This window comes from Paralichthys olivaceus, chromosome 21 (genome assembly GCF_024713975.1).
Source record: "Paralichthys olivaceus isolate ysfri-2021 chromosome 21, ASM2471397v2, whole genome shotgun sequence".
NCBI lineage: Eukaryota > Metazoa > Chordata > Actinopteri > Pleuronectiformes > Paralichthyidae > Paralichthys > Paralichthys olivaceus.
In genome coordinates, this window is record NC_091113.1 from 17,743,047 (window position 1) to 17,760,917 (window position 17,871).

Genomic DNA, 17,871 nt, shown 5'->3' on the forward strand with positions numbered 1-17,871 from the left:
ATGTAACATAAGTCTTCAGTGTAACTGCTATGGTTGTAAAAACTACACATTCTGATCATGTATGTGAAGCAGACTGCATTTACTTCATTTTTAAATGCAGAAAGTCCAGTTTCATTTAGATTTCCCACCGGGAAAAAAATGCAATTGAATACATTGCAATATAAGTGCCTTTGAACAGCCACATGACTTCAAGAAAACACCATCCGCATTCCTCTGTAAACATTGAACTGTCAATGATAGAAATCAATAACATGATTGTTAATAAACAAACTTTAATTTGATTTTTAATGGGTGTCATTTTTCCTGGACTGACACACACTTAGTTGTCTGTTACAAATTGTTGAGAAGACACAAATCTGAGCGGCATACATCAGAGACATACTGGCATCATATAACAGACAATAAGCGATACTTCTAAGGCAACATCAAGCTAGACTTAAACATGGTTTCCTATCTTTGTAAGCCAAAATGTATCAAATAAATGTGTATCAGTGTCCTACATACCATTCTCCCCACACTGGCCCCAGGCTCAGATAGAGTTCTACTGGACCCTTGTATATTTCCACTGCCCAGCAGTCAAAAATGAAGACTTTTCTCCTCCATACTTGAATAATTATAGGGGCCCTATATTTCAGAAATACAGTACAACCACTGCCTTGCCCTATAGGACATTATGTTGTTCTGTACATAAGTACAGAACAACCCTGGCCATGCCTGATTATCTGATATGAATGTTGAGGGTGTGTGTGACCTGCTTATTTCCTCCACTGTATAAAGTCATTTACAGTCAGTAAATCTGCAGATGCATGTGAAGTCTCTGTTCAACAGTCAGCTGAGGACTGACCAATTGATCACCAAGTTTAATTTGGTCTGTTGAGACATCTGAAATTAGGTCCAACACCACCCACGTTCTCAGAAGGGTGTCGAAGAAGGTCTTTTGCCTGCAGAATTGTATCGTAATTCTCATTCGTATTAAACTCAGCAAAATGTCTAGTTGCTCTGTATTTGTCTCTTGTTTCAATGCAGATTGTTAGGAAAACCTGGACATTTCTTGCAGTGTCCTTTTTCCATATGATTGATTTTCTCCGCTACAATTGTTTGGAACAATTTGACCTTGTCTGGTTCTATCGTTTCCACAGCAGCAACAAGCTTAGTCACAAGATGAGTCCTTTTCAACACTGTGACCGCATCCCCACACTGGCTTGTCTTTAACTTCATAAATAATAATCATTATCCTTATTGGAAAGCCCAAAATTCCACTTCCACTTTTTTGACAGTCACCATGATGTCAGTGATGACATGTAACAGCTATGATTATATATTGTCTTTCATTTGTCATTTATCACATCTGCTTTTTTTTAATTGTAATTTGTACAGCACTTTGGTCAACACTCATAAATATTAACAAATGTTACTACTGTTACTACTGATGGGTAGGTGTGTGTTAGTAGCTCTTTGTTAGTTCATCTGATCAGATTGTGCCGAAGTGTTGATGTTAGGATTCGGCTGCATAGACCCATTCATGGAGTTGATAGTTGCTGTGTTTATCTCGTCATCTGTTTCACTATTGTTTGTTTATGCTTAGAAATGGCGTCTCAAGGCTTCTGCACATAACAGCTTTATTTTACTCTGATCAGTAGGGACCCATCTCTCTGTCTCTGTTTTTCTCCAACACTGTTGTGATTCCATCACTCAAGCAGAATGTCAACATTTTCAAAACGGTAGAGAAAATATTCAAGCAAAACAGTTAAATAAATTCCAAGCACGCATGTGTAGCTTTTAAAAAAACCACTGAGCATATCAAAAGTGTTCACGTCTGTGTACTGATTCTGTTAGAAGCTCTTTGTTGAAGTATTCGTCCTTGCTTGTTGGGTTACAGGGTTATGTTTTGGATTTAACAAAAAGTTAGATCTTCTCGGCACAGCAGCTTAATCGTCTTTCTCCCAAGTAGACCAGAAAAGACAGCTCTTCATTTAAATCATTGGCAGCCTGCACCTGCTATTGACTCTTGAGACACATTTTAATTCATCCGCATGGCTCTTCTCTGTTCTCCCTAGCTCTGATGTAGGCTCTGATCTTATCTGACACCAGTGGGTCTTACAAGGAGGGAGAGACAGACAGAGAGACACAGAGAGAGAGATGTTTTCAAAGAGCCTAAGCCCCCCTGTACTGTACATCTGTGTATTGTTCCCTCAGCCCCCCTGTTTTCACACTAACCTTTGCTCTGAGTGTGTGTGCGCGCGCACGTTTGAGTGTGTGCGCGCGCGTGAGTGTGAGCAAGCGAGTGCTCTTGCGCGCGTGTGTGCAGTTGCACCTCAGACTCGGATATTACATCATCTCTGTCTCCCAGGGCGCGTTGAGTGCTGTGCGAACTCATTAGACACTCAGTGCAGACTCCCATCAAAGACTCAGAGCAAATTCCACTGACCAGACGCCACCCAAGGGCAGAGAGACCGAGTGGGAAAGTGAACAAAGGAATGAGAGGATGGACGAGGAAACGCGAGTGGCCACCGTGCTGCATCATAGCATCATAGGAAACAGAAGAAAGCATGTATTGGGTATTGAATATAAACACACTTAGCTCCTAATGCAGATGTTTATTAGCCTTCTCTCATGTGACATCTTGCTGTCAGTTGCTGTACACTAAAAGCTCTCAGGTTGTCAATACACATTTTCGTCAGGGTGATTGGAATTGACTCAGCCTACCTCTGAGGGTCTTTGAAAACACTGTCGTTCACATGGCCAGAAAAATACTTTCTGAGTCTTCATCCTCTTCAGTAGTATTTGTCAGTTGACCAGTTGACTGACAATGTATATCATCAATAAGGAAACAAAATGTGCTAATGGATAAGTCAGTAAATATAAATATTTTGATAATCAGTTCATGCTAATTGTAGCAGATTGCTGCATATTATTATATTGTGTGTGTATCCTTGTGGAACAGGTGCTTTGATAAATTACTCCTATTAGCATTTTAATCATGAGATTACATTACACTCACACTAACAGGCACACTTTAGATGTCATCACCTCCAGTCAGTGGACGTAAATAAGCTAACCTTAACCCGGTGTCATTTTCTGCTCTGTGGCCTCTCTGCTTGGCAGCTGCCTTGTTGGTGGTGGACTCCTCTGTTGGCCCCCTGGTTTTTTAATAATACTAGTACTTGGAACCCGGGGTTAAATCAGGTCGAGGCGCAGCCCAGTGACATAGGCCTATGCATTTCTATGTCCTGGCACATATGTCATATTTTAATACCAATCCTTATTCTCATCCGCTCCCATTTGCCTCTGATTTTCTGCTCCCTCCTCCTGGATGTGGATAAGCAGTGCATGTTCCTTTACAAAACAGGATAGTAGCAGAAGTGGATGTTTGAGTCTTGATTTTCATAGGAAAATTGTTGACAAATTAATGATAATAGTATTAAAAGTGTTATAAAGCAGCACCTAAATGCAAAGAACTCTCTACAACTCTTATTGGTTCTGATTCAAACTATTTTCTTAGGTTTAAAAAATGAGGATGGTTATTTTTCAGGACTAAACAATTGTGTGTCCATTCATTACAAGAGATATCCTTTTTTTTTTTATAAATAACTTTGTATCTATTTTCTTTTACAGTGTAGCATTGTGGGTAAATTGTGGCCTTAATGTTAGGCTAGTGAGTGTGGAACATACTCCCTAGAGTAACTCAGGCAGCTGACAAGTCGTCAACAGTGACAGTGAGCTGGACATCAAACTGAACAAACACGTAGTGAAGCAGAGAAACACAATTACACTGTCACATGGTTAAATTTCATTTCAGATCCATTCACTACGTCTTATTTCACTGTTATCATGTTGTGTGGTACACAGTGCACCACTCACAAGAGGATCAGGACATAGTGCTTATGTCCCACTACTAATGTCTGAATGTGAAAAACAACAAGCAGTGCTGTGTTTTATAAACATAGTAATAATAATGTGATTATATAATTAATAAAATCATAATACAAATGGGCAGAAATTATGTGAAAATATATTTGGCTGCAACATTGTTCACCCTAAGACTCCAAAAGTGTTTTGTGGACTGAAACACACCCACCCCTCCATTGAAATGGTGGTGAGTAAATAATGAGTGAATTTTCATTTTTCGGTTAACATCCCTTTAAGCGAAATAATTATTCCATAGACCATAAGTGAAGATTCAGTCCATACAGTCCAGCCATATGTCCACGTGTTGCCCAGTGAAAAGGTCTGCAGAGGTCTGTCCCTGCTGTAAATGGAGACAGGCGGCTGAGCTGACAGACCACATGATAATGTGTTTGTCTGCCACCTCTGTAGCAAAGGCAAATGGTGCAGAGCCAACATTAAAACTAATGGGACAATCTCTTTTAGCTGACACACACACTTTCATGCTGCAGTCTGGCTGAGTGCCCGTGTGCTTCTCCACACCAGTGTTATCTGGCAGAGCGATCCTGTCTGTCCTAATTTCAGAGAGAAGGGACGAGAGAGAGGAGCTGTATTTCACACATATTGTTTGTGTTGAGAACTGAAGGTTATAGTGTTATGTATTTTTGGGAAAAATGGCACATACAGAAATTATTCCTGAGGATCTTTAGCTGCTGCCAGCACAGAGGATTTCAAAAGACCTTCTAGTTATGATTTGTGATTCATAAGCAGGTAGAATATGTCTGCTTATTAGTTTGTACTCATATTCCCACAGAGAATCATCAGGAAATTATTAAACGATTCATGTCATCTGAGATTACAGTGGTGGATACACTCATGTGTGTCACATTATCATATCTACAGCTTCACCCACACAAATGCTTTCTGACTAGTTCACTTTGCTCAGGCTGACCTCAATGAGGTCCTGTGGACGACTGTAAATAGATGTTTAAATGTCCTTCTGTTTTTAAAGGTTATAGCTTCCCATTGCTAGCTTGCTTTGTTGTTTTATTTAGTCACCAAAAAAAAGATGTGATGTATTTCTAGAAAGAGGCCCAGTGACAACAAGGAGACTCTTCCACCATCACTGACAAGTATAAGTCAGTAACTGTCTATGGAAAGAACCAATTTATAGTTGCTTGTTGGAGAACCATATGGAAAAGCGTAGCACTACTTTTTGGTAGTCAAAGTGAATCAGTGCTTTGGACATGGATGTTTGGAGTCTATTCAAAGGAAATCTTTCTTTTTTTTCTCAGAAGACATCTGTTATGGCTTCTGTTAAATATGCCAATATCTTGGAGAGTGTGTATTCTCCGGAGGTATTTGGATCAGTGAAAAGTCATCTGTTACTGTCTGAGAAAGGCTTTTTAGAAAACTGAAGAAACACTTTGAGCAGGTCTACATCTAACAGTCTACGTCAGTGTGCACAAAGTGTCATCATCCTCAGCTCTGATTTTTTCGCACATCGTACAAGCTGTTGTGGCTGACATCCTGCTGGCATATTTGGTTAAAGTGACAGAGAGCAGTGGGCAGAATTAGAATCATATTAATACATGGAGATGCTAGTCTGAAGACAATGATTGTTCCAAATCTATAGTGGGATGGATTTTACGCAGTTGGATTACATGATACATGTCTCAGAGAGTTCTTCTCCAAGACAGTTAACTGAGACACACCAAACACTCGCTACTTTGTTGCCCTGTCACATTGTGCAGTCACGTGTGCAGTGTGGCTGTAACAGTCCTACCCGTAGTGGTTTATTTTGCAAGCAGCACAGACAAATTACAATCAGTTTTGCAGGGCTTCTGTTAAACGAACAGTTCCGCGCACACTCAGGCTGCACTGCAGCACAAAGATCTTGGTAATAGGCTTGAAATTACTTGAGATCTTCAGCTGACGTTAGCTAGATGAAATCTGAAAGAGTTGTGTTTGTAGCATTTGGCTGAGCCTTTTATTACTCACTCAATCTGTCTGTCCATCTGTCTGCAGGTCCCACTATGTCTCAGTCAGGATGCAGATTTTAACACGGGATGAACATTGCAGTAAAAAGATATATCTTCTGTAATTAAATCCATTTAAATTGTATTTGTATAGGGCCAAATCACACCATTCATTATCTCAAGGCACTTTACATAGTAAGTATGATAAGTTCAAATTCCAAGGGCGGGCCACTGAGGCGACACACTCACTTCTCATGCCATACCCCAACATGTTTTCTGTTTCTCACACATTTAGTCTTTATATACAACTGACACTTAGTTGAGGGCATTCATCAGACTTCTCCCACAGCTCCTTTTGTAGCCACTAATGACTTTGAGTCACATGTGCAGCATTTTCCCCAAATGTCAGCCAGATGGCTGGACAATTCACCATACTTTCTTACTGTTTCCAGTCATGTCACTGTCACTTTTAATAACCTTAAAACCTTTAACTGGATGAAGGATGTTAGTCATAGAGTATCTGGATTTTAAATGATCAGATACACGAGCTGGCCGTATTTTGCTTCACCATTAAGAGTCAACACTACTAGCTTACTGCCACTGACAGAGAGTTAGATTCTAAACAAGCATTAAAAAATGAATTGCCATTATATTGAGTGAGAGTTTATTATCTGTATCTGCCTACGGACCGCTCAAGTCCTGCTATGTTACCTAGCAACAATGGCCCACTTTGTAAAATGAAGTCCAGTGCACGCACACAGACGCACACACAGACACACTCTCACAAATAGATATCAGCAGGCATCTTGTTATCTGGTAACTGTACTGGCTCTCTGTGTGATGACAGGAGAACAAATGGAGGAGAGCTCTCTGCTTTGAAAGCTGTTTCTCTTCACTGTGTCCTCCACTGGAGTTTATCTGCAACACAGCCTGCCTCGCACTCTGCTACATGCCCACTGCAACTGTCTGGGACTTGTGCCTTGCCCATAGGTTTGTTAGCCTGCCAGAGAGTACGCCAGTCAACTGTGAGAGCTGTAGTTTGGTGGAAATTGGGTCAATAAAAATGCCGGCCCCCCTCTCTTCCCCCTGTCTCTGCCTCTTTCTCTCCCCCTGAGCAGATGGAGCCCGGCTAGTGTAATCTCCTACCTCCCGTGGATCAGTATGTGCATGTGTAATTATAGCTTTACCTTTAAAGCAGTGAGATCGGCAGAAAAACAAAACAAAAAACATTTGTCTCCCTGAACAGAAGCAGGTCTGGAACTGACAAACCACAGCAGCAGGGCACAGGAGGTGTTTCAGTCCAACTTTTAAATAACTTTGTTTCGTTCAGACTTGTTTCAATTTCATATGAAGCAGTTAATGGATTTGTTTGCGCAATGGAGTTCCACTGCAAGTATATAATAAATATGACAAATGTAAACTTATCAAAGAAAAAATAAGCCCTGTGGTTATCTTTTGGACCAATGGTGCTGCCATCTTGTACTACTTAAACTCAGGGCGTGTTGGTTTGGCTGGTTTCAACAAATTCAAGTTGTCAGACGGTGAGATATGTCAGATGAGGACATCGGAAGACAAAAGGGAGCCAACTATTGAAACTATGAGTTTTACAGAGATGTGCCAAGGACCAAACAGTCCTGCTGCACTGGCTCTCCGATGGGCACTGACTCCAGGGTTTGCATTAAACATTTTTCGGAGGAAGATTACATTTAGAAAACCTTTGTGTCGGGCAAGCTCGTTGTTTGCCGGATTAACAGACAAAAGCCCGAAGTTGCTCCATCTGCCTTCATGAGCTCCGCTGACTGCCCAACTCACTCCGACAACAGACACAAAGAGCCATCAGTCCACTGCAAAGAAACAGCAGGGAAGAGACACGAAGGGTAATTAGACGCCGGCAGGTACTGAGACAGGACTGAGACGATGCCCATTCAAAAAATATGTGTACTCTCCAAACATCTGTCACAGAAACCACAGAAACCTCCCATATTGCCTCAAGGTTTCCATAGCATCTCTGCAGGATAGTACTTCTCTGATGGGAGCTCAGATATACAATATAACAGATTTAAAAATGAACCACAACCATTATAAACAAAATTACCTTGGAAGCATTCACCTAAAACTCTTATCATTCCACACCACACATTTGATTACTCAGACAGAAAATACATATCTTATCAACGTGCTTTTGCTTTTCAAATGTTTAAAAGATAATATGCGAATCTCTCTTGGGGTTGGGCTGCAATAACAAACATCCATTTCATGACAGATACTATTGAATAGCAGATTCTACAATTGAGCTGTTAACGTTCAGTTACAGTAAGAAGATGCACCACGGGATTGTTTGAGGACAAAAGCAGTCGCATCAGTGGTGTTTTTTGTGTGTAGTATGTTTGAGAGTAGCATTGAGGCACTACATCTGTAATTCTGTTGTGCAATCTTGTTCTGCATAATGATCATCAGATTGAATCTTTAATGTGGCAGATGGACTGTAGAATACTACTGCACAGCGCTCTGTGTGTCTGTGTGTGTACTGTTGGAGAAGCAGAGCGTAAATCTGCTGAGCACTGGGCAGATTAATCAGAGCTGGTTTGTGGTCAGCTGATGAGGTTAAAGGGTACTGTTTAGGATGTGTGTGTTCGTCAGGGTTCAGCAGCAGGGCAGCCAGCTCTATTTAAAACCATCCAAATAACTTTCGTACACATTTCTGTTGGTCCATGATGACTATTTAATAATGAATCTTTGTGTTGTGTATGTAAACCATGTATTATATCAACACTTGCTCCTTGTTTGTTCTACAGATTCAAGGAAAACGTGTTGGTAAAAAGTTGTTCAATCCAGAACTATTAATAGTACTGAATGGACTGGGACCATGGGACGTGTCTTATTTAGAGCATCAAGCTTCTCACACTGTTCACATAGCTCACCAATCCCTGCAGCTGTTACTAGCTGATACTCTCTCTTACAAGGTGTGAGTTAAGAGCCAGCTTGTATGTACCATTGTAACTGATCTCTAAAGCCGTTTTAAGACATGACCTGCAGGTACAATCCACAGTATTGGCTCCAGAGTTTACCCATAGTTTGCCTTTCACACATGCACAACGCAGCAGGTTTTCTGCACAGATGCATTCACACCAGCAACAAACTCTCCTCATTATTCAGGTGAGAGGTTGAGCAGCCAGGTGCAGCAGACAGAAGCAGGAAGTGACGTATTAACTCCATTTCGGAGACCTGGTGATTTTTCACACAGACACCGGTTTCGGCCCATATTGCCACCAACACCCTAGACATCTTCTTCAGAGGCCATAGGCAGAGAAAGTCTGCGGAAACGGTGGAGTGTCGCACTCGTGATTTGCTGAAATGTCTGCAAGCAGCTATGCAGAGCTTTACCTATCTCTTTCATTCTATGTACACAATGAATATAACGCTGTGAAATGTAGCATTAAATGATGAAATGATGCTTGTTAATTCAAGGTGGAAACGAGGTCTGAAGTTTGTACTATCCAGCTCTGCTTCTGCGCTTTTTCTCAACAAGTTGTGAAGATGACTGACTACTTCACGTCTTCATACAGATGCATTTGTAGGGGTGTTAGTGAGCAAAGGTTCTGAATATGGCTGATCTGAACACATCCGTGAGGGGGAGGAGTGGGAGGAAGGCAGGGTGAGAAAGAGAGAGCAAGTGAGACTGCATGGTGAGGAAGAAAAAACAAGCCTGCGTCACATGGAGAGAAAGAGAGGGGAAGTGTGTGTGTCGGCCAGCCCTCCCTCCCTCTCTCTCTCTCTCTCTCTCTCTCTCTCTCTCCCTCTCCGTCCCTCTGAGCGTCAGCAGCAGTTAAAATGTCGGCTGTGTAGCTCTTCCTCTGCTCTGCTTTCTCTCCCTCTTGGCCATCTGTCTTTTCTCACCACAAGAGGAAACCACACTCGCTCTTTCTTTCTCCCTCTGTCTCTCTTTCTCTCTGCCTTTTGTACCCTCGTCATCTTTTCATTCTCTCTTCAGCTTGTTGGATCAAAGCTATTTTTTCTTCAGAGCCATTGCTCCTTGATGTTGTGTGGAGACGGAGGAGAGAGGTAACATTACAATTTTATATCCTCTGCTGTTAAGTTTATTTTAAGACTCCGGTTTGCTGCTTTTTGTTTAAAACCAGAGTGGAGTTTGATCCATAAGAGTGAATGGATGGAAGTGACAAACTGCCTTTCGAACTGTGAATATTTCCCAGAATAGAATGTGTGGTCATTCTGATCTATTCTGCCCCTTAGTCAACATGTAGGGTGTGTGTGTCTGTGTGTGGGTGGGTGTGTGTGTGTGTTTGTGTGCGTGCGTGTGTGTGTGTCTGTGTGTGGGTGGGTGGGTAGGTTGTTGTAGTTGAGGATGTAGCCTGTAGCTCTCTGAAGATGCTCTTTGCATTGTAATCTAGCGGCTTCCTCTATACTGTTTTACTGCATCTAAAAAGCTTGTAAAATGTGTTTGTTAAAGCAAAAAGAGGAAAAAAATAATAACTTGACAAAAATCATATACATATTTAAAACTCTAAAGACTGTACTCGTAGATTCTGGTTTATTCATTTAGTTTTTTTCCTTCAAACTCAGTTTCAATTCTTCCTAAGTTCTTCTGGGGTTTTTCTGCGACACAGATTTCCTCTCTCTTCTTTGCCACATGAAAAACAGCTGCAACTAAATCTTTTCTGCTCGGAAATCTCAAGCCTCCATTGTATTTGACTCAGTGTTTTGTTAAACAGAAGTGACCTCTTCCTTTCTCAAGTGGTCATTCATGTGTTTCTGTACATGGCATGTTTGCAGAGGGTCTGATTGATAATCATATCGGACGCTGCTCTGTCCTGATAAAGACCTGTACTTCCTCTCATTTTTCTTATTCGCAGTGTCTGCTTGTTTTATTCATTTTCGTCTGCTTCGTGAAGTAGACACATCAATCATGTGACTTGCACACTAGCAAATAAACCCATTTTCCATAGTTTCCAGTGCATAGCCCTGCCCTTTCACTGAATACAGACTAAAGTGAGTCATTCCAATAACTTGACCTACTACTCAGCCTGTGAGTGGTTGTGTGTGGTGTCCTGTGGGTTTATAGGAGCTTTGTTGAGTCTGAGAAAACAAACCCTGAATAAGTCATCAGGGCTATCTTGGACCTGGCACTTTTTAATGGAATGTCTGTCCACCAACTGTGGAAAAGGGAGTATGAATAAAGGGCGGTTGTGCAGATATCTGATTCATAGTACCAAATGTTTCAGGAGCTTAACCTCATACTATAGCTGAGTCACAGTTCAGGGGCCGTCTCATTTGAAAGACCAACGATGGAGGCGGCCTCCGTGGGCTGTGTGGAAGGCGGCCTCCATGGGCCGCATAGATCGCAAAGGCAGTACTGAATAGAGATGATCTGGTTTACCGAGGATTTCTGTGATCTGAATCTTATCTCACCCTTACTGCTATCACCTAGCAACAGAGCTGCATTTGGACACAATGAGAGAGTTTCAATGGCTAAATTGTACCATTAGTTGTTAGGTTGAGTTGAAGCCAGATACTTGCATGTAAGCATGTAAGTGTCTGATGTCTCTTAGCTTGCCGGCGCCATTATTGCTTTGAAAAGTGGTTCATCAATGAAGTGCAATAAGTCCTGGGAAAGGTTGGCCAAAGAGGGATCCACCTGTTGGAGCGTTCGTTGCTTGGACCCATTTGTTAGCCAAATTCGAGAAGATCCTTAAGAGGGGAAAGCTGAGTCACGCAGCTGTTACGCAATTGCTCTCCAAATGTAGCCTCCGAAGGATGCAGCCCAAATTTAAACACACATTGATGATATGTATTTTTATTTGGCATCTTTGAGATGTCAACATATTTCTCTGTGTCCAGAGGACATTTAACACTGCTAGAATGTCAAACTAAAAATGTTTCTCAACAGTTAAAAACAACAGAGTGCACTACACTTATCTCAGTCACCAATTTTAGTTTCACTTTATGACCTCAGTTCTGCTGTGACGATGCACCATTGTGTTGGGCAGATGTCATGTCTCTAGACTCTTCCCCCTCATATTAAATCATCAAAGTGGAGCACACCTCTTTGGACCTCTGTTGTCTCTGTTGTCTTAAACCTGTTATTCTGAATGAACAAAATATTGCCCCCCCATTTTACAAAGGGAGGAAATTCAACAAGGATATGGAGCAGCCAACCAGTTAGGAGCCTGTGTGTGTGTGTACTGTGTGTATTAGCTAAAAGGTCGACACAGTGGAAAACCACTCAGCCATGCACCTGATGGAGGGCCTAGCACATGCAGGCACACTTCTGCCAAAATCATACCATGATGATTTGGTTTATACTGTCCAACATCAACCAAAGTCAGAAGGTAATGTGGTGGAAGGAGCGGCAGGCTGGTGGGGACAGTAACAGCAGTAATCTCTGGTCATAGCTCACAAATGCTAACATCCACTTTTGCCACATTGCATCTAGATCATTTTTGTCACTATGATCATGATACAAAGTTTTTATACCGTATATCTCTAGTGCCACATGATTCGATGCTATTGTAATGTATGTCTTTGAAACAGTGCTGTGGAAAAAGTATATTTGTGTTTGATTGATCACAAGCTAATTATAATAAGTCAAATGGTTTATGTATAGGTTATTTAGGGAATTTTTGAATATCCTGACAAATTACTGAATATGCCACATATACTGTATTATGCATATAATGTATATTACATTATATCTGTACATCACTAAGAGAAGAGTGCCTACTCCCTTCTCTCTCTAAGCACTGCACAAGGTCAGGTTATAGATAAAGGACCAACTAACAGTGCATTTTAGTGTCTACGCTCAGGGACTTTCATATCTGCACCAACTTCAACTCAACTTCAACTTCAACTCTTTTGCGTATTTCACTAGTGGCAAGATGTAAGATTAAGATTCCCACAATCATGCACACACAGCACTACATGCAACATGGGGATATTTGACCTTTGCATTTAACCTGTGTGAACACAGCACACACGGAACACAAAACACACAGTGACCACACAGAGCAGTGGGCAGCCATGAAGGGGAGCAATTGGGGGGTTCGGTGCCTTGCTCAAGGGCACTTCGGCAGTGCCCATGAGGTGAACTGGCACATCTCCAACTACCAATCCACCTTTCATACTTCGTCCATGCTGGACTTGAACCGGCCACCCTCTGGTTCTCACCTTCTGGTCTCCTTGATGCATCAAGTCTACATTCAAATCTTCTGAATAAGATCAGCTGCTGCCTGACTTCTCCTTTCACCAGCTTCCAGAAAACCTCCCTCACAATTATGTTAGGGGTAGGGCAGCAGCGATTATGTTTGGGGATGGGTTTAGAGTATATGGAAACTCATCTGTTTTTTGACAACTCCGGTCATTTACCCTCAGAGCAATAAGCAGATGAGAACACCTGTCTCTGTGTGTCTGTGTCTGTGTGTCTAGGAAAGGAGCTGTTGTGCTGTGACCTATTTAGAGAACAAGGCTCATCAGTGCAGAGCTGTTACACAGCCTGAAAGTCCTCGACTAATTTAGACGTGTTCTGCTGGTTGTGGAAGAATGATATGAAATTACCGAAATGGTCAAATGTGTTTTTGTTGGGAAAATGCATTTAACATTACCACATTGTCTTTATTCTCAGGAAACATTCATCAGTTAAAAAAACCAAAGTGTTTTCAATCATGTCTGTAACATCAACACAAATTGCTAATCATTCATTCACACCTGTGAAACAGTCACACTGGTCTTTTTGAATGGATCTGGGGTGAATGCAGGACTGGTAATGACATGGCAACCAAAATTGTTTTTAAATGAGTCAGTGTTTTACATATGGCTTATCAAATAGTATTCAAAGTGTAGACATAGGATACATAAGTAGTGTTTCAATATTTCCTCTTTTGGAGCTGAGTGGGCTGTTTTCTCTCTCTGCTCATTAGAGTTCCAACAGCACAATGTCTCCAGTGGTGGAGAGCATCGCCAATATTAACTCTTGTTTTACTTCTATCACTTCATTGCTTCTATTGATGTTATAATGCTAGCCTTGGGTCAGTTGGCGTGGCTCATCACTGTAGCATCCAGCCTGCCCTAAAGAAGTAGCAACAAAGCTATTAAATTTATCACCACCACCCACTCCTGGAAAGAAACTACATTTGGTGGCACATAAAGAATGTCTGGGATTTAGTGGCTCACATTAGAGATAGACCCAATGAAACTAATGGTAGGTCTGTGTAATATCTCTGTCTAGGTCACTTAGTGATGCATGAGCTCCATCATCCCCTTTTTATTTCCTTCACATTCTGCTGCACTTCTCCCTATCAATAATTCACCACACACACGTGTGTCCACACACAGGGTAGTGGAGGATATGGCTCATGGAGACTGATCTGCTCTCTTATAATGGCTGCTAGGAGCTTGTGTGGAGATATGATTTGTCATTTCATCTTTGGTTGTCTTCGTAAAGATATTTGTGTGCATTTACTTCTCGTAAATCCACTAGTGTTAATTTGTGTTTTGTTCTGAGCAAGTGAGTGTGTCTCTCATCCGTCTGTCCGTCTCCCTGCTGCACGTCTGGAAATACACAGTGACAGAATGTTTTTTCCTGGCAAACTGTGACAGATGTGACCTAATTGTGGTTGAGTGGTGTGTGTGTGTGTGTGTGTGTGTGTGTGTGTGTGTGTGTGTGTGTGTGTGTGTGTGTGTGTGTGTGTGTGTGTGTGTGTGTGTGTGTGTGTGTGTGTGTATATGTGTGTGAATGGACAAGTCATTTTAAAGGGAATGAAGGAACTGTCATTTCCTTTCAGTCTGAGAGGAATCAGAGCAGAGATCCACAGATGGTAGTCAAGCTCTGTGTTTGAAGTTGTTAAAAATCAAATAATAAATTCATACTGTGAAGTTTCATGTTGTCACCATCTGTTGACATCTGTCAGTGACCATAGATGTTTGATTTGATGTACGATAGGAACTTTAAGCTTTGTTATTTATTTAGTTTTTTGTCTTTCTGTAGCTTAATTGATTCACGCTGAATGTCAGAGTTGAATGGATTGTGACTGGAGATACTTTTGTGGTAATGTGCATTGCATCGTAGACTGGTCCATTCTTCATTCATTTTTGGCACAGGGTCTACTTTTGCTCAAATATCTGGTATGGAGGGAATTCGGTAGACTTGAATGGGCTTTCATCTTTTTGTTGTTGGCCCACAGGAGACAAAGATGCAAATATTATTTCTGATGGAAAATAGTTTTTTTATATAATGTAACAACTCCAGGTACCACACGCACACACACACACACACACACATAGTGGTGATGTGATGCAGTAATTAAAAATACAAATGTTTATGTATGTAGACAGTGTTGAGTTGTTCTCTTTCTCAGTGACCTGTCATGCATCATATTAACAGAGGTGGATCAGCCTGCTGGGCCTTCAGTGGTAACCATGGTAGCCGAGCCTCCCTTATGTGTTCTGATTTAACCTGCCGTAAACCATGTCAAGGTTCCATGGTGCTTCTGCACTGTCTCTCCTCCGCACCTATCTTTCCCATCATCCATCTGCAATAGATTCAGGTCATGACAGCAGCATTCACAGGAGAGACTTGTCTCCTCTGCTGCCTGGTCTCAGCGCACTGTTGCTTTCAGTCTGACTTTCTTTAAAGAGCAAAACACTGTTATGTTTTTTGATAGGTTTACATGAGAGAATTTCCCTTGGATTTGGTAAAGTGTTATAGTTAGTGAATATCCTCAAAATTGTTTGTGTGAGTGGTTTTACTCTAGTATGTTTGGATATGTTTAGAAGCTGGGTAAGTTCTTAGTGGGCATTCAGGTTAAAGCCAAACCTGACCAAAGTGAACTTGACTGTGCTGGTGAGACCTTTAGATTAAAGTTCGAAATAATAGTTTGAATATTTATTAAACACCAGAATACAGCATGCTTGCCTGTAGTATTGAGAAAAAGAAGGTTATTTCATTTGTTGTCATGACTATTGTGAGGTAAACAGCAGATGTACAGTTTTTGTGATACAAAGTCATCCACCACAAGCAACAGCTTGTCATATCATTGAGGTCTGGCATGACAGTGCCTTTCTGCCCTCAGCGTACCCCTTGCTTTGACAGATTAGCTTCCCTCAAACCAACGTGTTATTGATATAAAGCAACCATGTCCTGAATATAATCAAAAGTAGGATATTTGTTTCTATGTTAACATACTCACTGTCAGTGTTGTCCTAATGAGTCTCCACAATGGGACACTGGTTTAGACACAGTCCACCACTAGAGGCAAAGTGAGACTTACCAAAATAAATACCAGTAATTTCTAAAATAAAGTCCGGCAGTGTGGCCTGTGCTGCCAGCTCCATGCTGCCACCGTAGGCTGGAAATGTGATATGTGTAGACAGACAGAAATAGAGCTGCAGACACACACGCTATCATGTTTTGCTTGCATGCACAATGTCCTCCTGCCTCCTGTGGATGTGTGTGTGTGTGTCTGAGGAGGGGGTCACAGCGGTCATGTTTCTCACCTCTCATCTCTCATCTCTCTATTAGACTTATGTAACCATGAATCATGGCAGCACAGAACGCTTCTACACACACACCGCTTGCATTTATCTTGTCAGCTATGGCTGTTTTCTCTCACTGTATTTCTTCCTTGGTTTTAGACTGATTGACAAAATGCATTAAAGGAGATGAGAAAAAGTGATGTGGTAGAGAAGAAATCATAAGAAAACCTCTGCACATTGATATATATAGCTGTAAATCGTGTGGCTGTCTCACAGTCACATCAGCACACATAGATATGAGAAGGAGATTTAGAAGCCAGTGCCGCCTGCTCTCTGTGCTGTATGTGCAGTAACAGCTGAGCTAAGACTGCAGGCTGACAGACATGATCAGTGTGTGTGTGCATGTAAAAGAAGCAACATCAAAGTGGAGTGGAGTGCCTTTGAACTGTCAGATTTCCTCTGCTCATTAATGTATTCACCACTCTTTTTCCTCAATCCCTCTCTGCCCCCCTCCATCATGTCTTCGCTTGTATTTTTCCCCCCTCTAATCTTTTCTGTTGCTCCGTCATTCATCCCTCTTCCTTCAGTCCTCTTTTTCAATTCCGTGATATTTATAGTTTCTTTTATTGGAAACTGTAGCTCCAAAATAATTTATACATGTATTCTCTATTACATATTTATTTGAAATTGATGAACTGTATTAAGCATTTGCCTTAAGTTGTTTCTGATGTGACATTTCTAATCAGATTACTCTTAGAAACAAGCTGCCCTATTATTGTTACTTTGCATTTGTCTTTGCTGACCATTTTCTGTGTTTTGTGTGTGCAGGCATTTAAGCCAGTGGTGGGGAAGAGCCTGTTGTCGTCGGTAACAGCAGTGGAATTCTTGTTAGACCAACAGCTGGACTTCCTGTCAGACCATTCAACTTACCAACCATACCAGGTAATAATCACAATAATTATCAGGCTTTGTAACAACTTCTTTTATAGGGCCATATAACTGTGTCAGACAACATACAGTGGCTTCACAGAATATTCACACATTCACTTTTATTGTGTTTTAGAGTTAATAGATAAAATTGCAGTTTTGCCTTCAGTCAGATTTGAATATTAAAAATGCGATTATTGAAAATTAAAAGCTTAAATCTCTCATTTACACAAGTATTCAGGTCGTTTGCTGTGACAACTCGACTTTGATTTAAGTAGCCTTCAGTTTTCCTCTAGCAAACTGAAATGACCATAGTTTAGAAAGACACACCCCTGTGTAAGAAAGGTCTCACCTGTGAGATAGAACTGTGGCACAGATCAGGGCAAAGGTGTAAAACCTTTTTTCTGAATCTCTGTGTGTTCCCAGAACATCAGTGATGTGTAAAATGCAACAAGTTTTGAGACAACAAACTGTGTGTTTGTTTAGTTGGTTGTGTTGTGTGCATTTCAGATTAATTTTAATTTAGATTAAAAGACAAAGCTTTATGACAGCTTACTGAAATATAATAGAGGAGAGTCAAATGGGGAAACTTCTT

At 41.2% G+C, this 17,871-nt stretch overlaps 1 protein-coding gene across 2 annotated transcripts in view; it reads left to right on the forward strand.

The window, feature by feature from the left end:
• jmjd1cb (jumonji domain containing 1Cb) overlaps positions 1-17,871 on the forward strand; it is a 109,555-nt gene that overhangs the window by 54,116 nt on the left and 37,568 nt on the right. Inside the window, exons 1-2 of one of the 2 annotated variants that reach the window (XM_020083307.2) lie at positions 9,623-9,926; positions 17,178-17,291. Coding sequence is in view for 1 of the 2 variants with exons in the window: in XM_020083306.2 (XP_019938865.2) it covers positions 17,178-17,291 (114 nt within the window). In the remaining variant the exon portion in view is untranslated. Of the gene's footprint in view, positions 1-9,622; positions 9,927-17,177; positions 17,292-17,871 lie in introns of those variants that run through there. The other variant, XM_020083306.2, reaches the window with a different exon arrangement.